The sequence below is a fragment of the Rhagoletis zephyria genome, unplaced genomic scaffold (genome assembly GCF_001687245.7).
Source record: "Rhagoletis zephyria isolate East Lansing unplaced genomic scaffold, Rhagoletis_zephyria_1.1 Rzeph_scaffold_08995, whole genome shotgun sequence".
Taxonomy (NCBI): Eukaryota; Metazoa; Arthropoda; class Insecta; order Diptera; family Tephritidae; genus Rhagoletis; species Rhagoletis zephyria.
In genome coordinates, this window is record NW_016166074.1 from 13,112 (window position 1) to 23,281 (window position 10,170).

The window sequence follows — 10,170 nt, forward strand, 5'->3', positions numbered from 1 at the left end:
TTTAACAAAATATTACAACAACAAACTTTTTACACAGAATTTTTATAAAAGTCTAAGTTTTATATCCCATTAAATTCCAGCTTAATATAGAGCAAATTTAAAGTGGCTCTTTGCTGCCGGTGTCTCGCATTTTTTTCCAAACAAAGTATGTTGGGATTTTTTTTTTGTATAGAAGAGCATAACAACACCACCCGCAAAAAAAAATATCAAAAATCAAGGCGAATTGTTAGCCACTTTAAACTTACTTTTTCTTGTGCTAGCATTTAATGGGATAAAAAAACTGCATACTTGGATTTTTTGCTAAAAATGCTTAATAAAAAGTTTTGATTAATTTTTCGAATTTTTCTACAAAGCTTGAAGTTTACACTTATATACTTTTAGTTTAATAATGTGATATAAAAAAAAAATAATAAACATTAAACAAACAAAAGGAAAATCGCCAAAACCGGTCAAAACGTCGTGTCCCTTTTATTTTTCACATGACTGTACTATATCCTAAAATTACAATAATAAGATTTAAATGAATCTATTTTTCGGCCAATCATATTTTTGTATACTCACTTTGTCTCATCTTTGGATGGTATGAATTTGATGCATTCTCTCTTTTGGAAATTTGTTTCAATCCAGCTGCGAGGTGTATGCTGCCGGTCGGGAAGCGCGCCAGGGTGATCAGCAAATATTTTCAAATGGTAGTTAAAAAGAAAATTTGCAAAAAGAAACAAAGATTAGTTGATTTTATATTTGTATTAGTTTTTAATTGATGAGCAAAAAAATTAGTATTACTGTTATTATATTCATTCAATGGTATATTTTTTACATTCCGTTGAGACAATTCATACACGTCAAAAAGTACTTAGTTTTGTTTCTGTGTAAAAATATATCGTTTTTTTTTTGGGGGGTTTTAGTTTCGTACAATTACCAACAATACTTAATTGGAAACACAGTATACAACAATAATAAAAGACGAACACAAAAAAAAACAAAAAAAAAACATAAACACACTAAGGAAACAGATAGTAAAGTAGTGAGAGTTGAGTAGAGAGTCGTAGAGATAAAATATGGGTTAAAAAAATTTTAAACTGAATTGAAGTTTGTCATAACAATTGAAAAGGTATATACATACATACATATATACAAGTAGCAATGAAATAAATGCAGAAAATCAATCAATGCAAATTAATCTTAAATTAAAATTATCGAAAACTGTGAAAGAGATGTGTTACAGTTATATGCCAATTATGTATGGAATCATTTATTGTGGAAGATTTGAACACATAAATTATATAGAGGTTTGCATTAAGTTAGTCAAAGCGTAACTTTGGCGTGTTACTATCAGCTTACAAAAGCAAACATTTTGGCATCTAGAAAATTTAGAAGAGAGAATTCGAGTTAGATCGTTCTCTGTGCAACATTTTTTGAACTTTTACTTTTTAAAGATACGCTTTCACTAACTCAAAATTAAAGTTTTTGACTAAAGATACAGTGCGAGTCAGAAAAGCTAATCACATTTTTTTTTCTTTATTTCTATTCAGCTTTATTGGGGCTATAGTTGATTAAATTTTATAATATTTCATTTCATTTTTTATTTTTTTTTTATTTTATTCATGTTATTCACTGCTTTCCTGGCTATCGAGTTATCTGATTCATTGAATTTCACGCGCCAAAAGATCGCGTTCCTGCCTTCAAAGGCAAAGTTTGGGTTGGCCATTGAAATGAGAATACCAGATCTCCCAAAACTTTAGACAGTTGAAATCCGTTGAAGAGCGACCCAGAGAATATAACCAGTACTTTGATTGGTTGTTTTGCGAATGGTGTCGGCTAACAAGAAGCAGGCAGGGGAAAAGTGGTCACATGATGGCACGCTTAACTCTACCAAACATCTAATAAAAGATCCACGAAACTACTTCAAAGGGCATTTAAACCCCAAAACGGGAGGATTGGTCCGAATATTATATAGCGCAGAACGCATATAAGAGAACGCATTTAAGCTGCTCTAGAGAGCATCTGCAGTGATACTGATATCGTGAAAGAGACTGCCAGGCAGTGTAGGGTACTTCAGCAGAACCTAACGGCTGCATTCTCTCAGAAAATCTAAAAGATCGTATATCAGCACTCTCTACGAACCCCATTTTCCGGGTAACAGGTTGATTCCTGCCGCATATAGACATATGGAAGTCTAGACTAGACTGGTACTTATCATCAAGAGTGGCTACTCAGGAGTCAGTGCGGTATTCTCTAGCCTATTTTGTCAAATTAAAATCACCGAGGGTAAGACGGCATGTATGTTAAGATGCTGATATGGGGGCAGTCAGGCTTATAGGGGTTATACTAAGAGTTTTTAGGGCCTCTTAGAGCAGTTGAACACGTTCCCACTCATTAGGACAAAATAGCCTACATTACGAAACCACAAAGCTTCAGACCAATCAGTATGGAATCTTTCATGTTGAAGAGCCTGGAGCGCACGGTCGAAAAGTAAATTAGATATCATTAGAGCAAAGTAGGTTTTTTGTGTAAAGCCTCCCTAGTGTTCGCCATCATGCATACCAAAGTGAAGAGTTCTGTGATTCAGCTCAGTGGAACTGGAAGCAGGTGAGTACATAATGGTAGCCTTTGCTGATACAGAGGGGGTATATGTGCTCTGTGGACAGGAGGCATGGAGTGAACGCGACAATCATAGGTTGGTTACACTTTAATTTATCTATAAGATTGCTGACATGGGTGAGGAAGATAGCCTTTGCACCATGACAAATAGAGGATGCCCTCAGTTCGGGATACTCTCACCACTTTTGTGTTGTGTTTGCAAGTCTTCGCCTGGCCTATTGTGATTCCTGGTGGCGTTCATTGAAGGATTAGGGGCTTAAAACCATGTTTGTATCTTACGACACGCAGAATGTGGATTATATTTGTGGGAAGGACTAAATTGAAAAAATAGTGTCTTCTGTTTCGGCTTTTTTCAGTCGAAATGCGGACCCAACCGATATTCTCTGTGTATATTTTCAACTTCAAAATCGTTATAATTTGTTGTTCAAGTGATATTAATTTGGGAGAAGGGCCTGTGCAAGCAAATCATGCATAAAAAATTCAATAAACAAGATTTGTATAGTAAAATTTAAAAAATGTTTTTAAAGGATTAATTATGGAACGAAATTATATTAGTACGACCAATTCCCATAGAGTGTTCCAAAAGCACACCGTGCGCGGAATACAACAATTTCAGATCGTCTTTGGAGTTTTTCGTCCACTAATGTCCCGTACCTATTTTCCAAAGATTGATTCATACGAAGTGGAATGCCGCGGTCATCGGCGGACACTGCAGTCTAGTGTGTACATTATTGAGGAGATTTCTGATCAAAATACCCACTGACGTTCAGAACAAGTTTATAATGCAATGCTGCAACGTCAATCTGGCCTCTGCCACAAACTTCCCTAGTCAGCTTCATTCGACTGATTAAATAATTGGGACGGTGAGCATTGGGCACCGTATTGCGTCTTGATGTTCGTATTACTTGTTGTAGGGTTTTTAAGCTGCTGGTACTGGCAAATGATATATGAAATGCGTCTAATTTTTCCCATTTAGGCTGGCTTTATTCCACGCGAGAATGCGCCTCTCAAATCTTAATAACAACACTGCGGGATACATGGAACTACATTTGTATTTCTACTCCTAGTCCATCTTCTTCCATTTCAAGCAGATTCTTCCGAGTAACAAAAACGCTGTAAGCTGCTTATAGGAGAATTTTATCGAAAGGGTGTCGAAGCTTATATTATCTAAAGAGGGATGAGACAGTTCTCCATCTTTTCTGCTTTATCGAGGAGTAGGTGTCGTTTTTGGGGTCTCCTTACTTTAGTTACCGCGACAAATTGGAAGACTTAAACCTAGCGTGCCTGGCGAGTTTCGTGGTTTAGCAAAGGGTAGGAAAACTATGTGAGTCTCTGCATAGCAGTGGCAGCTACACCTACCTACCTACCTACCTAACTAACTGCGCCGTTAATCCCGATTATCTTTGCCGTCTGTCTATGGTATTAGATTTTCCAGGTCCCACTTGACGCATAATTAACTGCTGTGCCGGCAAGACTCGTAACAGTCGCATACATTTTTATTTAATTTTAATTTTTTTTTTTTTACTTTATATTATTGTTTATTTAAATTATTATTTTTTATTTAATATTATTTTCGATAATTACATCTTCTAGTTCTTAAATTGACTAGTATAAAAAACTATCTTCGTCAACTTCCTATTTTACTTTTTCACCTTTAATTTTATCCTTTAATGCAATGCATGAGTTCTTTTATGTGCATGTGAATGTGTGTAACGGTGCATGGCTGTGCATTGAAGTGAAGAACAATTTAATGAAACAAATAAATACTCGTACTTTCTTAAGTAAAAAGAAAAGTTTCTTACACAAACTGGTAAATTTGTATTTGTGTGTATATATTTATATGTTGAATGTATATTTATATGTATTTATGTACGGCTAACAAGACAAGCAAAAACCTTAAAAAGCCAACAAGAACAAATTTTGCAAAGTGTTGTTTAACATTTTTGAGGAGACAAACACCGTTTAATTGCATTTTTATTATTTACAGCTCATAAATAGGCAATTAGTGTGCAAATGATAGCAAAGCGCATACTTAATTTATTTCTATATTTTTCGTGGAAAATTTATAAAGTCCTCGAAATTAGGTAGGTACATAATAGCGGTCACTTTAAAGGAGGGGGAAAGAAAAACGGTTATTTATGCTTACCAAGCTGGCACACTTGTTTTAATAAAATATTTTGGGCTATTGCGTGACAAGGTCATACGATCGCCGGTAGCAAAAAGTAAATGAGAAGAATCATTATTCAACTAAGTAAGTACTGTATTGATTCGCTGTGACTGAGTGGTTAAGAGGTGCGTACTACCACTCTCTCGGACCTGGTTTTGATCCATGGTGGGGCAGCATCTAAATTAGAATAAGTTTTTTTTCAGCAACGGTTGCCCCTCGACAGGCAATGGCAAGACCTCCGAGTGTATTTCTGTCATGGAAGAAGCTTCTACAAAATCATTTGCCATTCAGAGGCAGTGTCAAATTTTAGGTCCCCTTATTTGTCTAACAACATTAAGACGCACACCACAAATTGGAGGAGAAGCTCGGCCAAACACTTGGCAAAAGTGTAAGCGCCAAATTATTCCTATGATGATCATTATTAAGCCTTGATATTTTCTTAAAGACTGTTTGTTGGTCATCTACTGATGAAAGTGACTTCTGCTCAACAAAGTTACACTTAGAAAAGTAGTAAATATTCGAAGCAAGGTTCTAAAACAAACACCTTGCTTTGCTTTTTGCCCGAATCGTTGGTAAATTTTAAATACTGAGAGCTATTTTGAATGCAGTTGGATCCATAATCAAAATGAGGTTATTCACGCTTGCATGGTTATTAGGTTATGTGGTTATGTGGTTAATTTTTCTATTCAGTTAACAACAATAAAATACACTACATAATAATTATTTATTAACACATAACCTGATAACTAGGCAAGTGTGAATAACCTCGATATAAAAACATATGATGCTCACCAGGGTAGGAAAAAAATACATGCGACGAAAAAAGTAAAAGCTCTCTCTGCCCATCGCTGAATTATATGCACCCCCTATGAGAGCCACGAGAGCGGTGTGAGCATTAGGGTGGTCCACAATAAAGTTAAAAATTGTAAGCTCTCACCCCCTAAGATTTTTCTAAATAGAAACAAGTAAGAAAGTCTAAGTTCGGGTGGACCCGAACATTAAATGCCCGGCGCAAGTATTAAGTATATGTTTTTTCACCTTTCCGAAAGCTACCGCTAGATGGTAAGCCGGGGTGTATCAATTTTGAGTAAATTAGCGTCCTTAAAGTTCGAAATATCGAAGTTCCAAGCAGTTCTGAAATTTGCCGTTATATGTGAAGCGGCCTCAATTTTAGTCCACTTTCAATAATTTTCAACGTTTTGATTTTATGTGGCAAGCACAATAACCATACCGAGTTTGGTACAAATTCGTAGCACGGTTACCGAGATACATATATGTGATCATAAGTGGGCGGTGCCACGCCCATTTTCCAAAATCTTACCATAAACGTATTTCTTGGTAAAGAATTGTATTTCTTGGTAAAGAATTGTTTGCAGTCATCAATTTTGAATAAATTAGCTTTAATATTTACTGATTTATCGAAGATTTTGTATTTCTCTACATTACCGTTATATGTGATGTAGGCGTGGTTATGGTCCGATTTTAAAAATTGTGCCAACTTTGGAAGAATTTGGTGCAGCGGTTACCAAGATATACACATGTAACATGTAGTGGGCGTGGCTACGCCCATTTTCCAAAAATTTATAATACTCTTATTTTTCGTCTGAAAATTATTGTAAATATCAATTTTGAGTGAATTATCTTCAGTAGTTACTAAAATATCGCAGTTTTCGTATTTCTGGAAATTACCGTTATATGGGAAGTGGGCGTGGTTACAGTCCGATTTCGCCCATTTTCAATACCAACCTACCTTGGATTAGCGGAAACCTACATACCAAATGTCGTTGAGATATCTCAATTTTTGCTCTAGTTATCGGACAGACAGACATGGCTTAATCGATTTCTTTTTTCATCCTGATCATTTATGTATACATTTGTCTATATCTATCTCGATTCGTTTTGGCTGTTACAAACAACCGTTATGTGAACAAAATTAATATACCCTTGTGCACAAGTGCGCTCGGGTATAAAAATAATACCCATATTTATTTTAAATATATAATTAGGACTGCTTCATAGCCTATGAAGATTTGCGCGTATTTTATATGAGAAAAAAACACTTACGCAGAAATGGTATAGAATTATTTAAAAACAATATTTTTCGATCGGAAAACTCTGTTTCTCTTCAGGAGACTTTCATAATAATACCCAATCGTTAATTTCTCAATTTTTTAATACTAACGATTTTTTATGGGTCACTTATTGTATTTTTGGGGTTTTAGGGGACCTATAAAATTAGTTAGCATTAAAAGAAAGTTGGATAAACAATTTTGTATTTTTATCGGAGGCTTCTTGAAGATAAACGAAGGTTCTCGACCGAAAAACATTGATTTTCAAGAGTTCAATACTACTTGCACGAAAAAGTGTTTTGTCCCATACAAAATATGTACATGGAAAAATTCATTTGTATTCTATTCAGAAAAAATCTAGAGTTTAAGAGCTTAAAATTTTAAACTTTATTCTGGACCACCCTAATGCTCACACCGCTCTCGTGGCTCTCATAGGGGGTCCATATAATTCCATCCCAATGTTGCTGTTTTTCGAATTTGCCTTATATACCAACTGTTAATAAGTAGAAACATCTTCTTCGGGGAATAACAATATACATTTTTTGATTATGGTTGATATATCGGGGCCTAACTGCGAAAAAGAAGAAAACGACATTTTTTTAAATTTTTGTTTTTCTTATCAAACGACTTTTCAACTAACTGTATACGAACAGAGGCAGTGAAATTTTTCTCATTTCATTGAAAACTTATATGAAGCTTTAAAAAGCTCCTATCGCTTAGTCTTGACTACCGTTGGGATACGTAAGAAAGAAGAGATGAGTGTTGAATAGTTCAAGCAAAATACGCCCAAAGTATGTTTCGAATTTCCTCACAAGCAACAGCAATTTCCGCCTAATGACTTATTAAAATTTCCTTAAAAGCACATACAAGCTTTTACTTTTTATGTACTTAAGCTAATTTGCATACTGCAAATGCATCAACTGCATAGATACTGCAAATGACCAAACGGCTAGGGTGGTAAAACTTTCAAGCAAAATAACAAACAAACAACAAAAAAGCACAACTCAATCAAATACTGTCATAACACTGGATATCACAAGGAAATGAGTAACTGCAGCTGAACTTAACGAGCAATATTTACTGCAGCAAACTACTGAGATATCGCCTATGAAAACACAAGCACTGACACTGAGTGATAATTGAGAAATTGCGAGGAATGCAAAAATAAACAGAAATAGCGTCGAGTGATGCACGGCCACTTTTGCAGCAGCCATCAAGCGAAGCTCAGCGCCAACGAACGACGTGCTGTCATCGATTTATAATTACATCCTCAATGAACAAATTGAGGAGATGGTAATTAATGAATGGAACGAGGAGGAAGAGCAGAGTTGAAATGAAAGGCAGTGTGCTTCGCACCAGCAACAGCATCCAAACATATGTACCTCACTTTCCTGTTCTCGCATATCGGTCACCCTCAGCAAATCACGTACATTAAGTATGAGCACACGCGTGAGTGTCGACGAGACGGAGGACCGTTTGCGCGCGTACTGCCGCTGCCGTATGCCGCGAAAAGACTCGGATTTACCGATTGGAACGTCATTGACATTATCGATGCCATCAACAGTCTGCGCCGCCGACACAGGCTGAGGATCCGGTGAGAGTTGCGTGCTGGCGTGTGGGAGGCGCGCGGAACTAAAGCGACGCACTGTTGAAAAGTCTTTTGAAACGCGACGCAGATACTTCTGCGCGACACGAGGTGAGTCTACGATAACCATATTGGCGGCGATGAGCGCGGTGAACGGATGGAGCGCAGTTAAACGGGGGGAGGGGAGTCATGCAAGATTTGCGCACTTATTTCGACGATTTCTCGCTAACAATTTTAAAAGATTTCGATTAAGCGAATTCTACGCGGGCCATTAGTTGGTTTCATCGCACTGAGTTTTTTTTTGTTTTTGATTTTGTTTTTGTTTTTGTTCTCGCACTCACTATATTAATTTTGCAAATATGAATGTGCAACAGATTGTGAGACGACTACAGGACGATATTAACGCGATAGTTGTTGAACTTCTCTTTCACTCCCGTTGATGCGAAACTTTTTAATTAAATTCACAACATTTTGCACTTAATTGTGAACACGCCTGTTGGCTGTTGCCTATATAAGCATAAAAATGCTCACTTCGTCGCGCAGTAAGTACTTTCGCGCATCAACCACAGCATCGCCACAATGTATGAGCGTTCACGCTGCGGTTGTGTACTAAACTGCTCGGTCGCCGCTTGTTTGTTGCCGCTATCACCTACATAAGTCCTACGCGACGACTTGACAGTTTGCTATGTAGTAGCAGACGAATGGACGTCTGGATAGATAGGTGGGAGACTTAGTTACATACTTACATATGTACACACATGCATATAACTGTATGCATTCGTGTAGATAGAGCTCTTAGTAAGTATTTGCGGTATAAAAATATAACCGCACAGACGCCTATAAACCTGGGTATGTAGGTGTGCGTTTACAAGCTGTGATAAGGCTAGAGAAAGAGCGAGTCTCTTTGAAGGACTAGAACTCTGTCAGCTACTGCGAGAAGGCAATTAACTTTTTCAACACTTGATTAAAAGAATGTTTTGCTCTTGAGTGGCTTTTTAGAAAAAATTTATTCTTAAAAAATGAATTGGAGGGCAAGATCTCACAAGAGTCAAAGAAATTTTTTCTCAAAACTTTATACTCTTAAATGTTATCACCAATCCTGATCCAGTATTGTCACAAAACGAACTAGTCTAGCGTTTGTTTTGAGACAGTATGTTTTTCTAAAGCATTTGTTTGCTTCTGAGGGTGATTGTTTTTATTTGTAATATTTTGTTTGTTATTTATTGAGGTTAAGAAAGATGCTGCATCTAGAAAAGGTAGATATTCCAGCTTTGTCGCTGCGTGGTTGCAATAATTTACTGAAAGCTTTGGGAGCTTTTAACGCTTTCAGAGAATAAAGCACACATTTATTCTTTGATTTGTAATTACTTAAAGTGAATAAATTTCTATTGTATGTATGAGAACATAGGTTGGCTCAGGAGCCTATTGTAGCAAGCTTCATCTAGGTAAAAGATTTCCTCTGAGCTTTACCACTTTAAATTCTCCGTATTCAGCTTGCTCTGGGTTGTTTAATACAGATTTATATGCTATTCTTTCGATTTTCTATTCAAACCCGTTAAGCAAAATTTCATTTGGAAATTAAAGATTTTGATTTTCTCTGACAAAAAAAAAAAACAGTTAAGAAAGAACTAAATGGAACTAAAAACGCGTTCTTCAATATGCGATGCTTTTAATAATGCNTACAGATTTATATGCTATTCTTTCGATTTTCTATTCAAACCCGTTAAGCAAAATTTTATTTGGAAATT

At 36.2% G+C, this 10,170-nt stretch overlaps 1 protein-coding gene across 1 annotated transcript; it reads right to left on the reverse strand.

Annotated features, from left to right (window-relative positions):
• Positions 1-561: 561 nt before the first annotated feature.
• Positions 562-8,751, reverse strand: LOC108375473 (transient receptor potential cation channel trpm-like; the record flags this gene model as incomplete). The annotated part of the gene is made up of 2 exons (XM_017631603.1): positions 8,220-8,751; positions 562-641 (listed from the first exon to the last, which is right to left on the reverse strand). Coding segments are annotated over exons 1-2 (413 nt in total), but the record flags the coding sequence as incomplete, so codon positions are not given.
• Positions 8,752-10,170: the final 1,419 nt, after the last annotated feature.